Genomic DNA, 26,734 nt, shown 5'->3' with positions numbered 1-26,734 from the left:
ACACACATACAGTTGTTGTGTGCTTTTTTTTGAAACCCCCAATTTTATCCCCGCCATCGGCTTTGTTGTGAATGCGTGCGGGGATGAACTAAGCCATCCCCGTCGCTCTTTTGCCAGGCACGAAATTGACTCAAAATAGGAAAACCATTGGGCCATCGCTGCGAACGGCCACCCCCCCCGATTGTGTACCGAGAGTGAGAGTGTGTGTGTGTGCCGTTGCTGCTGCTGCTCCTCGCAAAAAGGAGGTCGTTGACGGAATTGTGGCAACAGACACGAACTGAACACAAACTCCAACGCACAGGGAACCGCCGTTCGGTACGATGGAGTAATGGAGTTACAGACAAGCAAACACAACGATTGGCAGCTGCAATCGTGACACAGTTGTAGACGAAGAGAAATAATATTAAACCACTGGTCGAAGATGGCTTCGTTTTGGAACTAAATCTCTCTGTCTCAGACACACCACACTGCCGCAGATTTCCCTCGTTGAATGCACTTGTCAAAAATCGAATACCCCGACACATACTGCCCGATGGGGAAACGCTGATTTAATAATAATTTAAAGAAAACCATTAAAAGCTGGTCACATTGTGCCTATCCGGTGATTGCGGATCCCACACTTAACGATGGAAAGCATTTTCACTCCGGCCTTTCTCGCCGGCTTCTTATCGATGGAGATCCGGATGAGTCTAAAGGAGGTCACCAGGCATGGTGGTGATGTTGTGAAAGTTCACGTCTGAACCGGCATCGGTTCGGGGCCAGACATTTCGCTGTCCAACAGCAGCCAATAAGCCCTCGGTGTCCGATGCCAAACGAAAACCGGAGCAAACAAACAAACAAAAAAAAGATGTACGAAGGTGAAATTGAAACATATTTTCACAGTAGAGACCATTTAATGATTCTTTGTACATTGTTTAGCTAATGAATTTTTGGTTTCAAATTTTGCTATAATCACTATTACTTGCTGCAAATTATATTAGGTTTTTGTTTCCTTGCCAAGGTTCTGATAAAATTGAATATTTGTAAAATTAAATCAACTGGTAAATTGCTTAAAATGACTAATCAGTATTGTTTAAACATGCAGTTGTTGATTAGCTACAGTAGCAAATATTCGTTGCGTTCGTGCAAATCCATTCGTGGCACAAATATTTACACCTTGCGTCATAATGGAACCTTACAAGTTGCTGCTATTAGCTCAAACACATAGCAAAGCAAAGCTCTAGCACTTCGCTCCCACCGGTCCGGTAATTTCGTTTTGCAAATATACAGCCAAACACAGCTGATCACAACTTTGTCGAAGCTGCAATAGAATGTGTTACTAACCGGTGATCACAGAAGTAACGCTCGGGCGATCTTATCATTCCATTTTTGCGTTGCAACTGTATTTGCGTTTTAATAGGGCAACGAGAAAATAGGACAAACAAATAATATAAGACCATGAAGGTTTTCACAATTTCCTGGAATCACGTTTCAGATGTGATTGATTAAATTACTGCATTTAACTGGAAATAAATCTTCTTTTCGAAAATAGAATAGTTTGTAATGTTAATCATAGATGTCACAAACATTCAATGTTTTCATTTATATCATAAAGCTTTTGTTAAGTTAAGCACATAAAAGAAAAAAGACCTGATATCGGCATTGTTTTATTGGGAAATGGCTAAAGTTCTGTGTTACTCGCAAAGATCCTCAAAGTTACTCCTCAAATATGCATCATACTGACGAACCCTTTAATCCTATGTCCAGCATGGGGCATGCAACAACTTTTTGGAAGATGTAAAACTTCGTTCGTGGGTGTCCATTATGGGCAAAAAGATTTACGGACACCATACGCCGGAATACACTTCACCTACTTCAGTAAAAAAAATGTAAATCCCACGCTTATAAAATCTACAAGACCACCCCATGAAGGAAGAGTTTAAAAAGCTCATCCCAGCAATCAAGATGACATAAATGGTTTTTTGTCTTTTTTTCATCCTCCATCGAGGAGCTCCTGATGTGGGAGCTGTAAACAAGCACCGGGCAAAAGTGGGATAGAAGGAATCTTATCATTTTGCATCGCAACGGCAACAAGTAGTGATTTGATCGTGTACTGAAAATTACCATGTAGGCGGAAATAACTTGTAAGGATGTGGTAATAACTGGCCCGTACTGGAGCTACAGTGTAACTGTTTGCACTGAGATGGTTGGTAAGTAAAGTGGAGCTATGTTTACTCATGTGCATGTTTACGTAAATGCTGCAAGTGTTCGCTTGTGTTGAGAAATTGTGATTAGTAATTTATTTCACAATGATTTTTCAATTACTATCTGCAAAAACTATTTGAGTACTTTTTGTACTACGGTGTAGCTCTGTTAATTAACGATTTTACCCAGAATTGATTATAATCTTACATGAAATAAAAGATAAATTGAGGCAAAACATCTCAGGACATGCTAAATGTTCTTTTCTGAAGAATTATTCTCAAAGTGCTCTAGTATAAGCAAAAGCTATAACTCTTCCAGCAATAAGGAATGCACAGAATCAATCACCGAACGGCTCAGGGGGGAACCCCTGGTGCTCCATAAATCACACGAACGATCAAGGTTACCCAACGAGGCGACAACTGACGACATTCTAAACAAATTACGACACACATCAGCGAGCACAGTGGGAAAGAGATTCACCGGCGCAGCAGACGCGGGAGAAGCTCATCCGTGCTAGGAAACTAACATAATCTGTCAATAAGTTTCAAGGACGATTCTAACGTAAGCAGGATCGTAACACGGTACCGACGACAACAAACGAACGCTCGTTGGCACCATAGGCTGTCTGCCAAACGCTGTCGTTTTGGACGGTAAGACGATAAGTTTTGCGGTTTTTGGCTATTGTAAAGAGGTTTTGCGACGCGATATGGATCGAAAAGATTTATGGGAAGAACGAGCGAGACGGAACCGTACATTCACGTTCCTGTCACGTACCAGGAAGTTATAGTCCGAAGGTCATATCTATAGATGGAACTACTGCAATACATGTAGGATCGAGATGGATCGTCAAGAATTGCAAATGAGATGTAAGAATTTTTGATTTCATTACTAGTTCTAATAATCGACGAAGTATTTAAAGCTCCGGAATACTAGTATCATTTTTGTAGTTGTAGTAATTACAATAAATATTGCACTTGACAAGATTCTCGATTAGAAGTGGTAAAATTCCAACCGTGATTTGATTTTTTCAACTTAAACTGGAGTATGTAAAGGTAGATGGGATTTTTTTTTATTTATTTATTTTGTTGATCTTTCTCGTGTTTTTGCAAGTTGAAATCGATTTTTCCATAATTTTGTCAACTTACATGACATGAAGGATTTTAATTCATTTTTTAATTAGATACATAGGGAAGCGATCTTGGTTTAGCAGTTCAAGTTGAAAAGATTCAAAAAATGATTCGCAATTTCTTATTTTTAGTAAAAAAAAACTTCAATTTCTCAAAGAAAGAGTTTCAAGTTAACGTGAAAAAGGTAGATTTAGGCTCTCTTTTTACGCTTTCTGACATGAACATGACATCCCAATTCAACTGAAAAAACCTTTAATGGAGCATTAGATTAATTTTTACCACGTAGCCCTGTAGTCAAGATAAAGCTCCAGATGAGATCGAACCACGATCAATACAGGTCCCATCAATATATTATTTCTACTGATATGTTTAAAACTTTTAATAGCATTAGTTTTAAACACAACGAGATCATTGTTACTAAAACATGAAAATATCACCCTTACAAAAAAACGTATCAAATCGTAAGTGTTTAATTAATAATAAAAAAATATGTTCACTGGCTGCGTAAGCTACAACGGGTGCGTGTTACAAATTGTAACACCTTTTCGGTTGCATAATTTAGTGCTGTGGTGCACTTTTCTCACCCATTCACAATAGGATGCAAACCAAAAAAAAAGGTTAGGATGATATAAATTGGGACCAACGAAAAGAAAAAAAAAGCGATCCTCAACCAGGCGACGTCGGGCAAAGCGTCAAATTGCGTTAAATAAGTAGACTAAAATGAATGGCGCAAGCAATAAAATGATGCTTTTTTGGCAGAAGAGGACGGTTGTCTGGTAGGTACATTCGCTACAGGTAATTTAAATCGCGATAGCAAAACGAAAAAAATGGAGCACATGACAACACGGGGAATGACTACTGTGGCCGCGAAGGCGCGAAGAAGGATGGGAATAAAATTCTGCTGCCGGTAATTAATTATGCTACTCGCTGTTTCCCCCACCACCAACGCGGTGATATTGTGCAAGGTGGAACGGCAAGTAGAGCTAGCCTGGGCAAGTGAAACGAATGTTGAATTAGCAGTGAAATACACACGCCTGAAGACTGAAGTAGAAGGGAAAACAAAACGTTTTGCTGCAAAGAGTAAAACCAAAAACAAAGAGAGAAAAAAAAACAATATACAAATAAAAATGGGCCATGGCGGAAGGAGAACTATAAATATTGGTCGACCACAGTGCTGCACCACTACCAACCACCATCATCATCAAACCAGATGGGCCAGTTGACCCCGTGGATAAAGTATGTCACCAAACGGCGTACAGCACCTCGGAAACTGGCAGGCTGGGTGTGTGGAGATGGTGTCAAGTAACGAGGAAATAAGTCCATGGTCAATTGGGCAGCACTGGCAGCACCTTCGCGAGGCAGTGGAACCGAAACTGCCAAAAAAGAATGGTACGCGTGGCTGAAAGTGTATCCGCCTGCTGTCTGCTGTTGCTGTTGCGAGATGCCTTGGGGTCGTCTTTACAAACTCGAGGCCACCACGATAAAGTCACTGAATGGCCAGGTGGAACTGTATCGCCATCTATTGCTACGTTTAGAGCGTATTATGAAGGTAAACTCAAGATGATGGCGATAAAAAAGGTGTCACCAAAAACGAAACCGTTGACCGTAGCGATAGTTTTAGTAAAATGTTACAGTTTGCAATCGATATAAGATTTATGGTCAATTTTTTTAGACATTTTTACGACACCATAACTGTTTGTTCATAGAAAATTAACGCCATTGAATAATTTCGAGCCGATCAAATAATTACTACCGATTAGAAAATTCCTCATTGCCAGTAAGCCAACCTGAAATGTAGCTACGTAATATCACATAAATTGCTATTATCAGTCCGGTTGGGCAAAAACTCGCAAGTAAACAACAAACCAAACAAAAAATTTATCACATTTGCTTATCGCTTGATTCAACGCAGCGCCCTATTTGCGTGCCAATTCGTGTTTTTTTCGCCTTTGGAAGTGAATTCATGAATGTGCTCACCGCAACAACAAAAAAACACTCTTTCGCCCTAGCGCCGTTTATCGTAAGGTTTGCCGTTTAAAACAGAAATTGCAATGCGGTTAATGAATAATGGAAACAGATCGTCTCGCCTTCGGTCGATTCGCGCACTAATCCATCTAGGACAGCAAGAAGGCAAAGAAAGCTGAAGGGTTTTTTTTAATTAAAAAAAATCCTCATGATATACTGACTGATTCTAAGGAACTTTCGCATCTCGCAAGTAATGATAGTGTGTGGCAAACATTTTGTTTAAATTCCATTCGTAGTAAAACAACTTCGAACTTCGGTAGAATGTAGGGATGCAATTGCATCATTGCATAAAGTGTACATATTCTACGACTTCCTCCGGGGAGACCATCATCAACCCCGTTTGGCGGTCGTTTCGAGGACGAATGTATGCATATTCATCGGACAATTTTCATGTTGGATAGAAGCGCGTTTCACTCTCGCCGAAGGAGGATGCATTACATTGTTGCTTCTACATCAGAAATGAAAAACTCATCTTCTTTGTTGTATCACCGTTAAAAAAAGATAAGTTAGCGCTTCGAAGTGTCGAAAGATCAATAGCAAATTGTATTTTGTATATTTATTTTGTATCTGCTGGTGTTTTGGTTGGTGAATTGTTTGGTTTTAGTAGTAAATTTTAGCGCAATTCAATCGAACACCGAAATTTTGTAATATCTTATTGACTTCTCCTCATGAGTTTCATAATTAAATAAATTTTAGTAAAATATAATTAATTTAAGATTTTTTTTTCTTTTAATCGATCAGAGTTGCGATTGAACTGATTAGCGCCAATCAGCATAGTGAGTATGATGCAGTGAGAATAATGAGAGTGAGAATTAATTCTCTCACTATAGTACGTTCATCGTTCATCGACAGTTCATCGTGGTAGGAAAAAAACGCGACTTTTTACTAACTTTTTACGCACTTTAAAAGCTTTTTACGCACTTTACCATCGGTTTGAACACTTACCTGGCCAGAGCCATCCTAACATGAGAAAGACCACCGAGTGGCAATGCTAAGGTATCCACGGTGAATGATTTTGTTGTACCGGCGTGCCACAAGAAATACAGGAATGTAAAGCCCGCGGGTAACTGGAGGCGGGCGTGATTACCGACTTCAGCTTGGAAGGAATCAATAATCGATACAATATCGCCCGCTTTTGTTCGATCGCGATCGTTAGATCTAGCGACGCACGAATTTTGCTGCTGGAAATCTTACACACATATGCTCGCCACCTGGTATCGAGGTGGTGAGAATAGCTAGCTCACTGTAGCTCACAAAAGTGATTCCACACCTTCACTAAACTTTACGGCTCGACGACGGGAAGGCTCGTCAAAAGCTAAGCCCCTCTCTTCGTGGTGCACGGTAAGCGACCCTGACACGGAACCGCACGCACGATTGTGGAGGGAACCTTTTTTTATACCTTCCTTCCTTTTTCACTGCACGGTTTTCTTTTCTGTTTTGTTCGGCCTGCTTTATAATTTATTTTTTTTATTATTGTAACACTTTGCTTGGCTTTAGGAACGACTTTTCGCACCAATATTCAAGCGACGAAACGCTCACGGGGGCGCGTACTGCTTTGTTTTGTTGGGCTGGAGGGCACCACATTCAAGCGATCGTTAACTGCTTTTTGGGATGAAAGGATTTTGGTTTCCACATTATTACACTGTACTCAAAGGTAAACGAAACGACGAAACGCCTCATTCACATACACAATGCACACAACATCACGCATACCGAAAAAGACACCAATTGCAGGGTTATTTTTTATTTCTAGAGATTATGCTAGGATGTGTTACTTTTCCCTTTATAATCACAGTACAATCACACACAGCGCCGTACAATGCATACACGCATAAAAAGTCGCACGCATTTGCTGCGTAAACGGTTTGCGGTGTTTCAAGCCTCGGACACTACTACAACTCTTTCTCTCTCACTCCGCTTTCTAATGCTGTGTTCAGTTTTTATTTCACTCTAGCATAACTTTGGGACTTCAACACGCATTTTTGCTTCGCCGATGAAATTTCACTTGCTAGTGTTTCCTCCAGCATTGGAGATTCAATCTGTAGCACCACTCTCTATTTGCTCTCTTTCTCACTCTGTATGTAAAACATGTAGCTTTCTTTTTCCAGCTAAACTAGCGCTGCTGGCTCGTCTTCACTCGCAACCTATTTGTTGTACTCGTTTGTATTTTACTTTTTTTTCTGTCCACTACCCCAAAATGGACTGCTTCTCACTTTCACATAACTTTTTCATTGGTGCACGTAACATTTTCCATGTGTTTTCTCTGGCTTCATTATATTTAAGCTTGATCCGCTGAATTTTTTTTCACCCATCCAACGAACGCTTTCTCTACTTGCTGGCGAGTGTGTTTTTTTTCTTTCGTATTTTCCCAAAATAATCCAACAAGGTCGTCGTAAATACAAATTTAACATATGATTTCAGTTGTTCAAAGAAAATGGCTAAGCTTTACAACATCTATTCCTTCATGTTGTCAATTAAGACACTAAAATTGTTTTGTAAATGTCAACTTAATTTTACGCCACGGAAAAGATGATCGTACAAACAACCCGCACTGCAATTGATATTAAACACAGCAACTACAGCTGAGCTATAGAAACGCTTTTCCAATGTAACTCTCTGTCCCTGCATAATTTTCTCTACCATTTGCTTTGCTCACACTAGGTTCGTACGAGGCTTTACGTTTACTTTCCCTTGGATGCGTGCCGTTGTGCCAATTTTCACAAATACCATCACAATCTCACTATTGCTTTTCACCTTCACCAGATTGCAGTGGTTGCACTCACACCTGTGTCGAAGGCTTTCCAATGGCGCTTAGTTGAGCGTGTCGCGTCTTGATCAAGAGGAGTGTAAGAAGTTGATGATTTTTTTTATTTGCTTTGAAGAGTAGGGAAGGCTCCAAAAGCATGCACTTTCGAAACACAAGGGCACACAATTAATACACACTGACTTTCTGAAACATTTTTGTAAAGCGAAAGGATGTAAGGAAGCTAGGCCGTAGTTTGTTCTTCAATTATTTGATTGCTAAATGGTTCACAAAGGCAAACACTTTATGCACGCAGATGTTATTGAATTACTTGCACATCAAAGGCTTTTGAAATTACTTTTTACTGTCAAGTTGTACGATAATATGGCATTGATAGTTTTGTGTAGCACCTTTCGACACACCTAGATGAGCAATCAACCGATCTCATCTCACTGGCGATTGTTGCAATCGATCTCACGCACCTGCTGTTTCACTAGTGAACGTAGATGGCGTTTGATTGTGATCATATCGATCTCAGCTGTTTGTGAACACTCGCTTATCAGGGATTTTGTTTTCTCACTATGTATTATCGTTGTTATTTGACATTTGTCATTTGTTTGACTTTCTTCCCTTTCAAGTAACGATGCTTGTGTGTGTGTCTATGTGTGTGGGTGCGTGCGTGTACTGATTACTTAATTAATTTCTTATCGCTTGTATCAGCTGCGAGACAAGCCTTGTATATTCCATTGCACAACCAATGAAACTTGCATAACTAAATGACCCACCGAATCCGATAGTAAGGTTAGGAATTTGGAGACACATACGCGGTCCGGTTGTATTGGATCGATCGTACACGCGCGCGCACTTGACACAATTGCACGCGCATGAGATTGTGAGCGGGTAACGAGCATAGCCTCAACAAGAAAAAAAAGCAAAATAAACTAAAGCAACGGGTCAATTTACTAACACGCGGCAATAAACACTCACCACACTACACACTAACCCAGAATAGTAAAGGGCACACACTCAGCAAACATCGCATACACACATGGAGCACAGTAATCGTCGGTTCGAACCAAGGTTAGTATATAAAAGCTTATAGCACGTTCGTGTGGTTCTCGACACCTCTCGGCAATAGTACACGGCAAAGCACACGTGCGCAAGAGAGAGAGAGAGAGAAAGAGAGTGAGACTTCAGAGCACGACCTCGTTTATTTGCCACTTGGCTAAGCAACTGTGTGCCAGGTACGGTGCCGCCTGCACGTGTACATGTATAAACCTTGAAGCGTCGGACGCGCGTCCCCATAGCGGAGAGTAAACCTTGTGCCGCAGCGAGGTATCACTGTGAATTGTCGCATGTTATCTTTGCTTCATCCCCTTTCTTAACGGACAGACATGTTATTTGATAACGCAGCAGTATGCTGCAAGTAACATTACCAAACAATGGTACACTGTTGCACTGATCGATATTCACCGCTGGAAATAGCTCTGTAATAGCCTGACATGCCGCACGTTACGGTACCGGATAGGGAGGTAATATGCACACTGCACTATATCCCGACGCGCACAGACAACAGCACCGCACGACTCAAAGAAGGACACTCGTTACAAATTGGAACTCGTGCACCTAATAATCCTTGACCATGAAGGATAAACGAGTACATCCGGAGCCGCACAGGACGACAAAATCGCGTCGTGCCAAAGCACAACAGCAACGGCCATATATACACACACACACACCAGCTCGATCTTTCAAGCAAAACAACGCGTACGAAACGATTTGAAACGTAAAAATCTGTAGCGCGCGGGTACAAAAGCGGCAATAGCAACACACCTCTTTACCGTACATGCAGCGAACGTCGACTAAAGGGGAGGCACGTCGACTAAAGAGCGCCATCGCTGCCAGCAGTCACAGAGAACAGGCATCGACGGCTACCCCAAACTCAACGCACGCGTGTGTATGCTCGCCCTCTCTTTCTCTCACTCGAGCTCCAAATCGATGGCGGGCCGCAACGATGGCCAAGCTTTCTGGCTCGTTCTCACCTTCACTTTCGGATCCACTTAAAGTTGACCGACATTACTCTTCGCGAGAGAGATAGAGAGTAGGAGCGAGAGAAGAAGAAAAGGAACATGAAAACGAGAGAATTAAGTGACAGCATGCGTCATTTAAACAACAAAAAAACGCACGCGAGTCTGTGGAGAAATGTGCTCCAAATAATCCTTTCCTTTTGCATTTCACTGCTCCTTCAACTTTTTTTCTTCTCCCGGTCGCACTTAATCCTTTCGCTCGCTCTTGAGGCAAAGTAAAATCGAACCGTGCGTTGGTGCAGTTGGTGCTCCAACGATCGATCGATACGATCGTATAATTATCGTTTTTCACTTCTGCTAGTGGGTGAAATGAGCGACACGAACAAAACAGCATCAACACACACGGCATCAATTCCAAGCCAAGCCTCTAAAGGAAAGCGCTGGTGGAAAGTTGAACTATTTCCTTCCCTTCTTCCTCCCATGATTGCCTTCTTACAGGCCTCTTGCCGCAGCAGCATCCTTTCGAGATTCGCGCTCAAGGTTAACGATGAACTGGATCAAGCATACTTTTTGCTTTCAGTTCCATTCGTAATGCTACTTTTCCCCTTGCTGAAGCTTAATATCGTTCAGTTTCTTGTTAATTATTTCTTTAAAGAGAACGTACGAGGTTGCACATTTGATTGATAGTGAGATTTGGATCAAAGCTCCATCAAACATGTATGCGTTTGAGCATCTTCCATCAAATGGTGGATTTGATAACATTTTTATATATTTTCGGAAATAATTTAAGAGTTAAAAGTTAGTGCTAGGATAATATTAGTATCAGTAAAATTATTTCCCGCTTAGAAAAATAAAATCAACTTGTTTCATGCATTGAATTCTATACACATCTTATGCATGAATGTGCTGCTTCCAGCAGTACAAAATCCGACCCAGATCTTGGTGGTGTGTTATAATTTTTTTCCTTTTTTTTTTAAACCACACGGAAAACGCACATGACAGGGCCTTCGTATGGAGAATAATAGGTCGCGCTGATACACGGTGACTTCACTTTCGAAAGAGCTGCAGCCACCCGAAGTACCGCCACAGTTCACAGACCCAGTTCAGGTCTGTGGTCTCTCCTAGTAGTCAGTAAAAAGGTGAGGTTGAAACCACCACAAATAAGGTAAAGGCGAGAGAGCTCGAGAGAACAGAAAGGTACGAAAAACATGCAGGCAGAAGGCAAACATTGGTACACAGATTTTCATACCCCGTATGGTTGGAAGCAAGACAAAGAGATCAGACGAAGTGACAGCAGAAAAGGTCTGCCAAAGAAACGAAAGACGAAAGTGGGAGTCTGTGGAACAGCCGGCTTAGGGAGAAATCTCGTGAAGGCCCGGAAAACAAATCTCATACGCGAAAACGGGGCGCGCGCGTTCGATAAATGAGGCCTTGTCTCTCGCAATGAGGGTGGCACAACGCGAAGGGTCACCAAAAACCCACCCCACTCCACTGCTCGGCCAGGTCCCAGAAATGGGTAAGAGCTGAGCAGTAGAAGGGCACAAGTAAAAAAAACTCAACCCATTTTCGTTTTCCTTCCATCGCACGCTGACCTCCGGTGTTTCGAACCGCCGTAGGACGCCCTTCGAGTACTTCCGCCGTCACAATGCGGAAATGAGAACACACCGTTTTTGAGTGCTTGAAAGTGCGACTGCAACTGTGATGATTTCTTATGGTACATTCTCACTTCTATGGCCTCGGACATCTCCTCAGTAGCTTCACAGTGCCACTGGATATGGTTTTCCATGTACAAATTTTGTCAGTCAATGTAATAAAATAAGATCCAGCTGCAACAATTGCATTAAAGCCATTCGCTACGACACAGTCGCTGTGTCAATGCTGTTACATCCTGGCCATCAGCTCCAAAAGACATTTTGTATTTCTTTGGGACGAAGAAATATTCATTTTGTCATTAGAGTTCTACAACAAAGTGTTTTACACAGGAATATAAAAAGAATACAATTGTTACAGAAATAAATATTGAACATAAATACAAAGTAGAGTATTGAAAATGTAACAAAAAATATGTTCTTTATCTTAGCAATGTGCAAGAATACTCCAGATATATACATTAATTTGTACAACTACATCCATAAGAAATAATTTAACTATTATAAAAAAGAACTCAATTACATACTGACTGAACACATCGAAAAGCCAAACGAATGTGCTAGCAGGATTATAAAGTAGCATACGATATGCTTTATAGTCGAATTCTTGAAGTTATAAAGTAAGTAAAATTAAATTAAATATATTAAATGTACTTCAGATGCTGCGCCAATCCGATCCATTTAGAAACCAAGTCATTTAAAATATGTTTTGTTTGGGATAAAGATTTCTCAAAGTTTTTTTTAAAACTTTAGTATGTATTGATGGAAGGAAGGACCATGAAAATCCTTGCCTCTAGTTTTATGTGTAAGATGATGTGTTGGTTTCATTCTGTGCTTTGCAAACAAGTATAAGCAATTGTTGATCATCATAAAATGTAAAAACTCAAATCATTAACATGTCTATTTTGTGATCCAATAAACTAAGATGTCATATACTAGAATGTGGTCTGAATTGAAACCAAAATTTTTGTTCAAGAAACTTCAATTTATGTAATCCTTTCTTTTCTTCTCTTTCTCCATCTCAGCTTGTTCTAGTTTATTTCCAATATAATCGAAATTCCAAAGCTCAATTCCTGGTTATCGGACACTCTAAATGTCTTCCACAAAGCGAATGGTATATATAGTGAGAAAACCAATTGAAACGATGATATAAAGGGTTGTGTACCTTAAAATAGTGTGACCTGATAAAAACCGGAAGCACACGCCATGTGCAAGTAGAACACAGTGCATCTCCTTCCTTTTACACATTTTTTTGCTTTCAGTCAGCCCTTCAGTAAGGATTGAGTTTTTTGCCTGTTTGTCCAGAAGTTTGTTCCCAGGAGTTTATTTTAATAGTTCGTATCGAGTTTCGAATGATGGTACCGTGCCATGGTGCAATTTTTTTCTGTGGTTCGTAAGCAATGTGAAAAAGTCTTTCCATCGTATCTTCATGGTCAAAGTTGGTATCCAACTTGATTGCAGTTCGTGACGTCCGACACGTGATTCTGTCTCGAAAAATAATCCAAGTCTAGACGTTTGTGGATACGAGTGTGTGAGACCATTTCCTTGCATGCTTTTACACTCCAATTCTGAAAGTTATGGAGTAAATAAAATTAAATCAAATATTACTTCAGTTGCTTCGCCAATGCGATCCAAGTCATTTGAAATATTTTTTGATTGGGATAAAGCTTTCTCAAGGATACTTGTAAAACTATTTATGACCGACCAGCGCAAAAGGCACTTTCATATTAGCTATATCCACAAATCCACATTGTTCACACTGTAACCCTATGGATATGACAGACTTCGGTGGCATCAGACAACGAAGCTATGAAAGAGCTCTTAGGATGTCGACAACGGCAGACTTTGATTTCTTGGCGTTAAGAATGGGAAGAAAGAAACGCAACTTACATATAGGGAAACAAAGACATTCAGACGAAAATGACCTCAGACATTCAAACTTACATTATGTTCCACTCATAGCGAATTCCTTGCGTCCTGCGATTTTCACCTTTTTTATTCAGGTCAATTTAATACTCAGAACAGCAAACTAAACTAAACTGTTTCAGTTTAATTTGCTAGACATCTTGGTGCAAATGATACAATTATCAGAAATTTGTCTTAACCAATTTTTAGCAACAATGTGTTTAACCTCTCCAGTACGAAAAAAAAACTACTCCCAGTTCCGTACGAAACCGAAGCATTAAAAATCAATCTTCCACTCATATTTCTTCCGCCCACAACATGATTAAGCAGCACCAACCATTATGCACACACACCTCGCCGTTAAGTGAACCACGCGCTCGTTAGTGACGAAATAATTAATAACGCACGCCAGCACCGGCTTAATTGGGCCATCTGTAGCAGCACTCTCTGGGACGAGGTGGCAGCAACACTCCGTGCCTGACCTACTAGTACGCCCGAAAGGCCACCCCGCCAACGACGGAGAGGCTTCTTGCAATCATTGCCACAACAAGTAGTTCAACATTGGCGCAACATTGGTGCCCGGCCAGCGCACAACAAGCCGTTGAGTTTAACAACAACACTGTACACAGTGCAGCGCCGTACGTTGTTGTCATGATGAAGCAGACAAAAGAAAACGAGAACTAGGTTCACTACCTAGTTTCTGTCGGGATTGAACGGCCAGGTTACGGGGCTCCCGGAACGCCAAATATGGTACTGGAGCGTTCGTTTTATACGAGAGCCAACAAATAGAGCCGACAATACGCATCAAAATACGACATCTTCGGTGGAAGGCACCTAGAATCGTATTGGTCCGCTTTGGTGGACAGGTTGAGCCACCAGCGAGGACGAGGGCTTTCCTGTGCGGTCTACATCATTGGGGTTATTTCCGACAAGTTTAGCTATAGGCCACGAAAATAGATTATTTTAATGACTCTCTCCAGCGTAGGGGAAAATAAGCGTTACGCATAACGCTGTGTCACACGTGCGTTTCGCGTCACGTCACGTCCGAGAACGGTGAATGCGTTCTGTACGATAAAAACGGGTCACGGTACAAACGAAAGTAGCATGTGTCAGCATAATTATTTCTCATCGAGGTCGCTCGCACGACAAACTGTTTTACAAAGGAAAGTGAAAGTGATGTTTTCACGGTGCAAAGTTACTGAAGGCGGGAAAATGTTGCATCAAACCCTCCAATTCGTGGCTTTGAATAGGAGAAAAAAATGTTTAATGAAACAAAACAAAAACAAGGGTGTTTGGTGGATACAGATTATGTTAATTTAAGTTTTATAAGTAGAACATATTCTTCGTCTTGTCATGACGACCTTTTAGAAAATCTATTCAGTTGCTTCAGATTTTTTTAAATACAAAAGATGCTGAAAGATGCTTGTTCAAAAAAACAAATAAAGACGAGAAAAAAGGTCACATGCAAATTTCATGTTCTATTCTTAACACCGATTACTTCCTTCCCGCTGACATGAATAAAATTGTCACTCTGATTGTGTTCATAGTTAGAGGCGAATCATTGTTCTAAAGTGCAATGTTAAGCACTTTTAATTCATTTACCGTTTTAGTGCATCATATCCCCTCATTGTTTCGATCGTCTCTGATTCATGCACTTTCTTTGGAAAGAGTACCCAGCGCTGCGAATAACGGAAAAAGCTGGCCAGCATTAGTCAGTGTGACGTGTACACATCAGATCGTTTGATACAATTTTTCAACAATCGTTCCCTTTTTTTTGCCCACATTAGTGTTGCCGTTTGGTTGCGATGTGTATTGTGGGCACTGTCTTTTTACTTCCAATTCGTCGTCGCCCTACATTTCACGCTCGGCAGCCACAAAGACAATGGCGAACGCGCAAAGTTTGGCCCTCGACGCGAAACCACGGCGAAACACGGTCAAGCGCTGGCGATCGTGTATTTTTTTAACATGTAGCTACGTCCGTTACACAATCGACCGATGGTGGTTGCTTGGGAAACTCTGATCGGAAGAAAGAGAGGAAAGTGATCGTCGATGACCTCCTCCCCGGACCGTCCACCAGATGTACCGTTTGGAGAAGTTAGTCTCGTTAGCCGGTGGAGCAGTTGACCTCGGCAGTCGCATGCTGCTAAGGGTATTTGCATTCCGCATCTCCTAACATGGTAGATAGTAGACGATTTACAATCAAATAAAAAATGTTGACGCCCGTGGAAGGTGTTCTTCTACAACGTGTCATTTTTCAGTCACATTCAACCGTATAAAAGTGACACATCTTACAGTTTTTCCGTAACACAGAAAGAGAAAAGAACGTCCAGTATGCTCTGTCTACTGCTATCCAGCGAGTCCTGGGAAATAGCCTTATAAGGACATACTCACAGCAGTGCTCCACGTGTATAGTTCCGTCTGCTAACGACGTACCTTGAACGATTCGTTACGATTATGTGCCTCGTAAATTCGATCGTACTCAGTCTATTGGTCGTCCTTTTGCTATCGTGCAAAAGAGTATGGTTGCCTCCTATTGCCAGCGTACGTATTTCCTGAGGTAGAAACATAGCTCCAGTAGCATCGAAACTTCACACCGCCAAGCTGCTTGCATCGGTTGCATCAACTGGAAAGCTCAGACCGGGAAAGACGATAGAGCAACGGTTAGGCAATGCAAAAATGGCAAAACTTTAGTTCAACTGCACGAGAGAACCGTGAAGGGCAGGAGGGAGGAAAAAAAAAAGAGGGAAAAAGCGGACTATTTCATTTCCGCTCTATTTACCTTGGCATATTAGTACTTCTTCGTTCGTATACTGGCCAACCCGGGGTGAAGTGTGATTGCCGAGCGTTGTACATCCCACAGCAGCATCAGAATCGCTCGCTTCAACATCGTTCGGACAGTTCTTACCGAAAAGAACCGGCATGGAGCAGTGGTTTTAGAAATGGGACTGAGTTTCAAGTACAGTTTTTTCTCCCCTCCGTTGTCTGATTTGCTAGTTTTCTCATGTACAGCCGTATCCTATGTACTGGTGGCTTCAATGGTAGCATCCTTTTGGGCAGGGTTTAAGAGGATGTTTGAAAACAAGGATAAATAGCAAAAGATTGAAAAACCCAACTAGAATGAGCAACATGAAAGTATGTGTCTGTGGTAGCAGTGTTGAGTTCTCTTGACCATGTTTTTGAAAATCACAGTTTTATAGCATTAAAACTATATATAATTTTTTTATATAACAGATAAATTTACTTTTTATATATAACATTTCCTTGGTTAACTCTTGTATAATAAATTAATTAAAAATAACTTTAATGTATAATATTGTTTCTATCAATACATATAAAAATATTCGTTTTCTTGTTATAAATTTTTTTTCAAAAATATTATGAATCTAAATTTTCAACTTAAACATTTGAAACTGGTACAAAAGGTTCAATATTACATTTTGAACACATCGTAAGGTCGGACGACCACGATCACCAAACGTACACTGGATTGGAGTTCTCCTACGGCAAGGCAAACATTATCCACGCTACAACGATAGAGTTTGCCGGAGCGTGGTGAAATCGTTTGCCAGGAGCCAAACCTTAGTCACACAGCGTCTCTTCTCCGCCGAACGCATCAGAGTGAAATGATTACCGCACAGACCGAGATGAGCGGCTCGTTCGGTCCACACATCACCATTGAAAGTAGTATCACCTTTATCTACTGCAACCAACCAGCAAGGATTTCTGTACGCGCTTCCGGATAGAATATGCAACGTGATGATTTCGTACCGTGCCAGTGTTTAGTGGTACACGTGCATGCCACTTGAAAGTTGTCCTGCATGATCGAAATTGGGGAAATGTTTACCATGAGCAAAATGCTAATGTTTCGTACGTTTAGCGATGCATAGGGTGATGGAGTGATGCAAATTTTGCTGCAGAACTTCATCTGTGTCGGCTGTCTGGGGCAGAGTTCATGCGGTTTTCATGCCGTTGACAGAGTGTTACGTAAAACAAAAATGTGTCCTTTGTGAAGCGATAGAATACCGGGAATTTTACTTTGTTGCTTTTTTAAAGGACATGGGTAGAAAGTACTATGTTGGTGGTGATCATTGAACCTGCTAAAGGATACTGTATATTATGGCGTTAAGGAGGAATTTTGTACAATAAGAAATGCAAATAAAAGTAAACAAACTCAAACTGTAAAATGCCAGCAATATTTTCTTTATGATCTTCGTGATATGGAGGTCGTTGGGAACTATTTCAGGCAAAGTATGTCAATTAAGCAATAAACAGATGATATAAATTGGTGCAAAGAAACTGAAACAGAAACAAAATAGTTTAAAGTTTGCTGGAAGTAGACAGTTTCAGGAGACATTATAAAAAGACTTGCGTACATTGAACTTCAACAAAGCCATTTCTGCACAAACGCATGAAGAAATGGGAGGTAAGTCTTCCCCCAATCCCACAATCGCGAGATCTTTTACTTTTGTTTTGCTATGTTATAAAACTAAAAAGATTAAGCCTTTTTTAATGACGTTGCTGTAGGATATAAGAAGTCCATTCAATGTAGTTTTTGTTTCACGACCTTAAGAAAATAACTGACGCGAAGAAACAAAGCTTAAATATGGTAACATAATTATAAATATGCTCTGTATGACAAATAAATACTAACAATTGAAACAAAACAAAAATGTTGCACATTTTATTTACAAATTGAAATAAATATCTCCTGAAAGTATCGTTAAATAGGCAGTGGCTTACCAGCAGAGGACGCTACATTCATTAGCAGGTATCACAGAAACCGTATCTAACGTAAACTTCGATGTTGTGTGATATGTACCTGCAAGTAGAAAATGCAATAGAAAATTCACATTAGTCACACGGCTGCAGTCACGGCTACGATCGTGAGTGAAGCGCTTAGCGTTTTGTGGATGCGTTTTACCCGGCCCCAAACTGATTGCCTCTTTTACAGTCCCCATTTTGTGGATCGACCGGTGGAACCTCGATCAGCTCACGTTTGATCGTGCATCAAAAGCAAATTGTGTTTCTCTACACACACAGGCCGGGGGAGAGGGCCTAATAATCTAATAACGTCGAATTAATCGTTGCCTAGGCAATGACCGCAAAATGCAATGCAATCGACGTAGCGAATCGACCACCAAACCTAAAACCCGATTACACGCAATGTGCCCTGCTGCTGCAGCTGCTGCTAGTCGCTCGATGCAGGGCGCACTACAAAATCGGTGGATGCATATACGTCGTTCTCGATGTGCACCACACATCTGTTTTTTGTCCTGATTGTTTTTTTTTATAAATGTCGGTTTTGAACCTAAAACGTCCAGCGTGGGTGTCATGAGTTAACCGATTTTACTATTTGGCCGCTTAGCGTTAAAGGATGTGTAAAGGGCACTAGAAAGGATCTGTTTGTTCGAACTGATAGACATTACTCTGCACAGATGTTATGGTGATTAGCGATTATGGTACACACTTCTTGGCATCTGCAATTCATATATTAAAAACCAAACTTTAGAGCAGCACTCATGCGTCTTCGTGCGCTTTATTACAGTCGTACATTTGGCAATCGAACCAAACCGTTATTATTCCAAACTTAACCTGCATTCGTCCGGATTGAAGCTACGGGGGAGTTAGCGCGTGTAGATGTGCAACTGCAGCAAAAAGGCCCCGAACGCCCAAAACCGGCCATTTCATTCATCAATTACGCCAAAAGAAATCAACCGTACGAACGACGGCGAACTCGTTTGTTCGCTTAAGCGGCTCTCGGATGGAGAGAGGAAAAAGGCCAACAAAAAAGCCCAACTACTAGGTAGTATGACTATGCCATTTCACTTTTTCTCTTGCATCTTCTGCTGCTCGACGTTCCACACCAAGCGGGAATAAGGCGAACGGCGCAGCGCGTAAAAGCGATGCACAGCAACAAAATAACGCACCGCGCGGTTAATTGGTGAAGCGTGTTGAAAGCGTTTTGTTGCCCGATTTTATGACTTCACGCGGCTTAACGAGAACGAGACAAACAAGCTGTGCAACACGCAGCAAAAGCGGCAGCTGCTGGAGCAATGTTTTTCGAGTGGTGCTAGAATCAATTAATAAAGTCCGACAATAAATATGGCTATTTATTACACCGAAAACCATTGCGGAGAGCTTAAAACCACGGTAGCGCTTTTCCAACCATCACGCGTGCTCCGTTCATTACTGTTTTGCAAAATTTATGGTACCTTTTTTGGGGATGGGATGCAGAGGGAACCACACCATGCGAAAAAATGGTCAAGCAAATGTGATGTTGGTGCGATGTGAGGAAAATAGCTCTCTCTGCCTTTCGACGATCTAGGCTAAGCATGTATAAGCATTGGCCCGATCAAAGGCGAGCTACTTACGACCATCGACATCGGCTATCGTTAGCATCGCTGCAGACAGGTTCTTGACGTGATCCATACGTACACACACAACAGCAGAAACAAAGGCTGCCTGGGTGATCCCTTATTCGGATCAGGGCCATCGAACCGTCAGCCCACTGGATTCCGGTCACCACCAACTGCTGCTCCCGCCGGTGTCTGATGGCTCGCTACCCCTGACCTACTGCCGAAATACCTTCGGGGAGTTTATACTATCCCGCTTGCTTGCCTCTTACTGTATACTGCCTTCGACCGTGAGGATGTGGTATCCCAAAAACCGCAAGCCCCAACATGAGAACATAACAGCCACCGGGAATCGATCCGACCGGTGCGGGTAGTAGAGTGGGATTTTTTTAAGGACGGACCGCTCTTTTCAGCTTGGCTCTTCCTGTTGCGCACCATGGTTAGGAGGGTTTATTATTTGTCGAAGGTCTTTATTCAAAAAAAATTCTCTGCTCACTGGCAACTGTTTCTTTGCCCTGAGACTCACTGAACACTGGATGTGTCTGGGAAATCGTAAATGATGGTGGTTGTCCTTAAAGCGTAGTACAATTCGTCATCGACCACACCGCATCACCGAATCGACGGTGAACCATCACGTCGAACAGGACCGAACGATTCCGAACCTGTAATTGAGTCGGTGGGAAATGGATGAATCAGCCGCGAGGAAAAAAGAGAAGGATACGGCGCATCTGGATGAGTTTGACCACCGTTGCGAATGATTCGAAATCGTTCCATTTTGAAAGTAATATTTTCCAGTTCTCAATTCCGACTGCAAGAGCCCGCTTTGCGTCGCTCTCCACACACAGCGGCTGTGTGGCATCGCGATTAAAATCCCAACCCAACACACCCTCAACAGGCAAAGCAAAGGACGACAAGAACCACGGTAAGCGCGAGTGGTTCGTGGGTCAAACAGTAGACGCGTTTCAACCGACCGTTCCAACGCGAAAGCTTGCGAAAGATTATCGGACGCGACCTCAATTTTCACTTCCATATATCGATGTGGAAAGGCGGACAAGCGGACGGACGACGGCATCAAGGATTTTTCTACTATAAGGAGTACGATTCGAAGCGACCCATTATGTTGATGGTTTCTGATTTCCTTGACTGTGCCGGTAGTGTTATAATATTCAACACCTCCATAATGCCATATTTAAATGTTGATACGGCGTGAATTACTATACGGTCTACCATAACTGTTCCATTTCATCATTAGCGTAGCGCAGTTTGTATGCTTATCATAGGTCAAAATTAAGAGTTGCCACAGTTTTGTGATTAAAACGCTGTGATTGCTGCCATTGTGGACATTAATCCGTGGCAAAAAAAATGCGACTAGTTGGGGACTAGAAAATTAAGGTACGATATAATTAGGCCAGACGTTGGAACAGGATTGATGTTAATTAAGTATTTAACCTAGAAATGTGTACCTGGAAGGTGACAAAATGGTTAGAGCACAGAGATGGGAGCATTAATTTGTTTTCGACTATGAATCATTGCTGATGTTTCAATTAAGAAGCACTTTCTTTTTTCAATTTCAAAATTACTTTAAAATTTTTTTATTTGTTTATTTAGAGTATTATTCAAATTATTACACCCACTTTACCTATTTACTGCAATGCTGCATCATTTAGTTTTCATACGAAAATTTAACACACCTAAACATCCAATCACGATTACCCATAACGATACGCCAGATTGCAGACAAATCGTATCAAACAGCGTCAAACTGCTCTCACCAACCACTAGCCGGATACGACATGAGCGATTGCCTTCTGTCGCTACGATCGGGCCGCACGTCATTATTTATCGCTTTCCTGCCTTTTACCTCTTGGGAAATTTACAAAACAGTTTGATAGATTACTCCGTTAAGCTGGACCGTGACGTGACCCGCTTACGCGAGAAGCTTTCTACTCTGTACCCTTGCCATGCTCGTGCACATTACTAATGCTGACTATCAGAAGGGCTTGCGCGGCCGCTATTAGTGATCATTTTCATAAATTTGCATACATGCAGCGAAGCACACGCGACGCCAAAGAAAGTGAACACCACTGAACATTGATTGTTTCACCCACGTACCGTACAAGTCGGTATCTTGCTTATGACAAATGGTTTATTTTTGCGTTTGAGATACAGAGAAAAAAGATAATGAACAAGGTTCCGTTTACTATTATAGATAAGATCATTCATATTAATGTAGTAAAATTTGTCGTACAGTTGTATATAGTAATTTCGCAAGGTATTTAGAACGGTAAAATAGTGTATTCGATAATGCACCACTCAACAATATGACCGGTAAGGGTTCAAATCTAGTGACTTCACAACCTCTCCAGTTCTCCAATATACAGAAGGATCTGACTTGTACAAGTGGAGTGCCGATTATCCGGGGGTACCTTTTATCCTGCTATCGCCATCATCCGTGCTGCTCGGAAATGACAGTTCGAAAGGCGAATTGACATACTAACTGCGAAATCGATGATGGCAAGTAATAAAAGCTTCAATAGTGAAGGATTCAATTTGCTCAAATTTGACCAAACAGAACAGATTTATTTGGTATCGTGCAACTAAGAAAATTAACATCATTGCTTTAGAAAAAAAAAACATTGAACCCATTGCACACAAAATACTAATATTTATCAATAAAAAGAGTTGTGCTTATTATATGTGATATTCGCTTATCCGGCAAGCGGTGAATCCCGGTGAGCACGGATAGTCGGCGTTCCTTTGTATTTGATTTTAGCATCTTGAAAAAATTAGTAACATGAAAACACAAAAAATGAAAGAATGGTAATAGGCAAAACGGGAAAAAATAAAAAAAAACCTTTCAAAATACTATACCACTATTCGGTTTTTAACACCAATCATTAGTCATCATCAGAAAAATACACCTTAGGAAAGATTGGTAAATGATAATTATAAAACAGTTTTCTTCAGATATTGTACACTCATACCAAGTATCTTAAGTATCAAAAACAACCAAATTTTTAAACCAACTTGAATGAAGTAGTTGTATCAAGTCATATTTGAAGAGACACCACAAGGCCTTTTCACCATGTGAAAGTTACCCCTGAAGAGCACTCATTGATTAACCCAATGAAAACAACTACAACATACATATATACATAGCCCTGCAACATCCCGCGCGCACGCCATTGACACCATCTGAGATCGTTCAGGTTGCGTTTAATGCGTTCGAAATATCGGTCACCTCATGCGCGCTCAAATGCCTCTCGACGAACGGAGCCGCATTCGCGAGAGCTAATGCGAAGCAATGAACGAATTCTAATTTTACATCTGACCTCTTTCGTACATCGGGAAGACGATAGACCGCGACTTAACATTCCACCGTCGGGAATATCGGGCGAACGAAAGCGGCAACTACAACCAGACTCGACATGGTTCTAGGACCCAACAAGCATACGCTATCTCAATCTGATCATCCCTTCATTCTTCTAACCTCCCTTAACTAGCTGCTACACTTTGCTGTGACCGTACGGTGGGATTGGACTTGTGTTCCAGATTTTGTACCAAGTCTCCAACTCGACGGCACGAGTCAGCGGAGCAAATGCTGAAAGAAGCCGCCATCTTTAAAAGGCCATCCCGACCGGTCGGCGCCCTTGTAAGTGCAAGGAGCATTACTTCTTTTCTGCCCAGACACAATTCCACCTCACTTCGCATACGCTACACAGAGTGGTAGGAAGCGATCGTGGTTCAATCTTCGTATTCGAATTTCCCTTCTCTTCAACATGCGGAATCTGACGATCGTTTTAACGGATACGGTTGGCAAAAGGGAAACATGTGTGGTGAGGAAACAAAATCATGATTCAAGAGCCTAACCGGCTGATCTAGGCCACTGCAGACTATCCGGAGACGTTCGAAACATAGCAAAAAAAAACGCGAAAGTGCATGATATAGAACGAGTGGATCTCCAAACCCAAAACCGATTCCTTCTTGTGAAAAAGTTTTGACATTTTCCAAAAAACTTTCACTACTAAATATAAGGTTACGGTTGGTGAAATGTCAGCTCCATTTGAAACCATATCCGATCAACTTAGATTTTAAATATGTTCATAAAATATTCATTAAAGTTCTTTACCTATCCAGCTAACAGATACCTTTTTCATTTGGGATATAAGAGCAAATGTAACTATAAACTCACTACAAACCAAAACTTTCCAGTTTTTCGTGAAAGAATTGTATTTCCAATTACAATGATAAACAAATGCGTCGAAGGGACAAAATTTTTGATAAAAACGTTTTGAACTATTGCCCAATAAAGAAACTCAAGTTTAATAAATGTGTGCACGGATTTGGGGTCACATTCCACTTTAGTTTGTATTTGCGTTATTCGATTGTCGTACAAAGGTGAAACCTGCGTAACGTCCTAACAAATGGGAACCGATCTATCAAACGGTGAGTTAGATGATCCAATGGTATTGAAAAGAAGAAAAAAAACCGTGTCGAAATGCAACACTGCCGGTTGCGCTGTAACGAACCGCGGTTGCTGTAACAAACGTCATATAACAGTCGCGGACGCCATCTGACAAATCTAGATCCTCAAAACCAGTACACAGCAGGGTCCGGGTGAAACCGATTTACACCTGATGGCTAATTTCTTCCATCCATTTTGGTGTATTTTTTTTGGTAAGGACAGCACGAAACCGAAAAGTTTCCCAAATATCGGATTCTCTGCAGCATGGGTCGGGACAAGGTTCGGGCAAAGGTTTTTTTGTGTGGTTGTTTGGGGGGAGAACTGCCGGGCAACACCAAAGACAAACAGTGTCGTGCATGGGATCTAAGGTTTATCTACACAGCCTCCGCTCAAGCTGTCCTACATTTTATGCAGCGTTTCAAACCCAACCATCAGTCGGAACCGTGTCGAAAGCAAATCAAGAGACGTAAAGAGAGAGAGAGAGCTAAGGATGGCCTTAAAACGTAAGATTGTTTGAGAAGCAGTTGCCAAAAAAAAAACTTAACAGGCTGGAGACCAACTTTCCACATCTGCTGAATCTGCTCGAAAGACACCATCTATCATAGCCACCCCATGACATAACCGTTGGCGTTCGAAAGCCGTGTGACCTGTCCGCGTTTCGCTGACCACCATGGACGGGATGTGGTGAGAGTGCCCACCCTAGACTGCGTGAGGTTTACTTACTGACGCATAAAAAGACGCTCTACGCCGTGCATAAGCGATCAGCCCTATGGAAAGGTTTTATCTGGACAGTGAAATCGATCGTTGCGTGCGTTGTGGGGCGTCTGATAAGGGCAGATATTGTATTGCATGAGCGCGAAAATTTTAACTGGAATGGAAGCAGGACACATCGGTACATGGAATGAAACGACTGTGCATCGAGCCTTTCGTTAGAATATGGGTCTCCGATAAGAGTCATGTTTTTTCATTATTGTTATTTATGCTTAGTTCGGGAGATAAAGTAAAAGATAGAGGAAAAAAGTCTATTTCTTTAAACTCTGAACACTCCGTACGTGATCTCTTACTGTATGCATAAGCAAATATTTGAACCCCGGGTTGGGTTAGATAACACCTCGGCACTGTCACACCTCTCTGGTATCATACCTCCTAACGATGATGCTGCATGAGAATGACAACAACAAAAAAAAGCTATGCTGAGTGATTCTAATGCACCTCGGGTTTAGTAGGCTCAAGAGTCTCGTGTCCAAGATTTGACCCAGATATTGTGCGTCTGGGTCCATTCCATTCGCTGTGTTTCACTCGACGCACACCATTGGACGGTACGGCATCGATGGAACGCTCAATAATCCGAAAAGCTAGCAGCTGACGGCAGTAGCTAACGTGTAGCCGCCCAAAACGGTGACGACGATGAACCTGCGCCATTTGCCACCGGAGTAGCATAGCGGGAGGCAAGCTAGTGGAAGAAGCCGGTATCGAATTAAACAACATTAAATCCGTACCGTGGAGGAGAAAAAAAATGTATTAGGATCGGACGAGATGAGGTCGTTTCGGGGAAGTATTAAACGGTACACGTTTTAAGCCGGGCACATGGTCGCCTGATTTCCTGCCCGACACGACCGGCTTACTGTCGATGGATTACAAATCGGAAGAGAGTGATTGGTAGATCGAGTGGAAACGTCTGACATTTAATTTTGTTTGATGGATGTGGATTATATTTCAACTTCTTCTAACGCTTCAATAGCGTGCCGTAATTTCGATTTTACAAAATGTGATATTTATTTTTTACTGAGTAAAATTAAAATAACTAAATCAATAATGATGTATAAATATAATGTGTTAGTTTACTCAAACCATTACCAACCACAACGAATTGACGGCTAACCATGCGTTAAAGGCGTACGCATGGTACGATGTGTGCGCACCTAAGAAACAGATTGCGTTTTAGCTCCTTCCTCTTCGAGCGTTTCCGTAGTGTAGCGGTTATCACGTCTGCTTCACACGCAGAAGGTCCCCGGTTCGAACCCGGGCGGAAACAGAATTTCTTTTTTTTTTCGTTTTGTGTACTTGTTTCCTTTTTCCATGCTATTAAATTATAATATATGAAAATAGTTTTTGTATTAGTATACAAATTTTTTTACAACGGTTTCTTAGGATCATACTTTTCTATTAATTCGCTTTCGTTCAACGCCATAGAAGTGTAGACAAACTATACTCCTCAACATTTGTTTTTTACCAACAATCCAGTAAAAGGGCAAA

At 41.5% G+C, this 26,734-nt stretch overlaps 1 protein-coding gene and 1 non-coding gene across 5 annotated transcripts in view; one reads left to right on the top strand and one right to left on the bottom strand.

Annotated features, from left to right (window-relative positions):
- LOC125760651 (protein roadkill) overlaps window positions 1-9,988 on the bottom strand; it is a 72,928-nt gene extending 62,940 nt beyond the window's left edge. The window contains exons 1-2 of one of the 4 annotated variants that reach the window (XM_049421011.1): window positions 9,913-9,988; window positions 6,282-6,935 (exon numbers count right to left, since the gene is read on the bottom strand). In XM_049421011.1, coding sequence (XP_049276968.1) covers window positions 6,282-6,295 — 14 coding nt within the window. In that variant the 5' untranslated portion in view covers window positions 6,296-6,935; window positions 9,913-9,988. Of the gene's footprint in view, window positions 1-6,281; window positions 9,030-9,515 lie in introns of those variants that run through there. The other 3 variants (XM_049421010.1, XM_049421008.1, XM_049421009.1) reach the window with 3 other exon arrangements.
- Window positions 9,989-26,440: 16,452 nt separating this feature from the next.
- Window positions 26,441-26,513, top strand: Trnav-cac (transfer RNA valine (anticodon CAC)). The gene has a single exon. It is a non-coding gene; the product is annotated as a tRNA-Val (tRNA).
- Window positions 26,514-26,734: the final 221 nt, after the last annotated feature.

This window comes from Anopheles funestus, chromosome 2RL (assembly GCF_943734845.2).
Source record: "Anopheles funestus chromosome 2RL, idAnoFuneDA-416_04, whole genome shotgun sequence".
In the NCBI taxonomy this organism is placed as follows: domain Eukaryota; kingdom Metazoa; phylum Arthropoda; class Insecta; order Diptera; family Culicidae; genus Anopheles; species Anopheles funestus.
The sequence above is the reverse complement of the archived record's forward strand: the minus strand, read 5'-3'. Positions and strand labels throughout refer to the sequence as shown.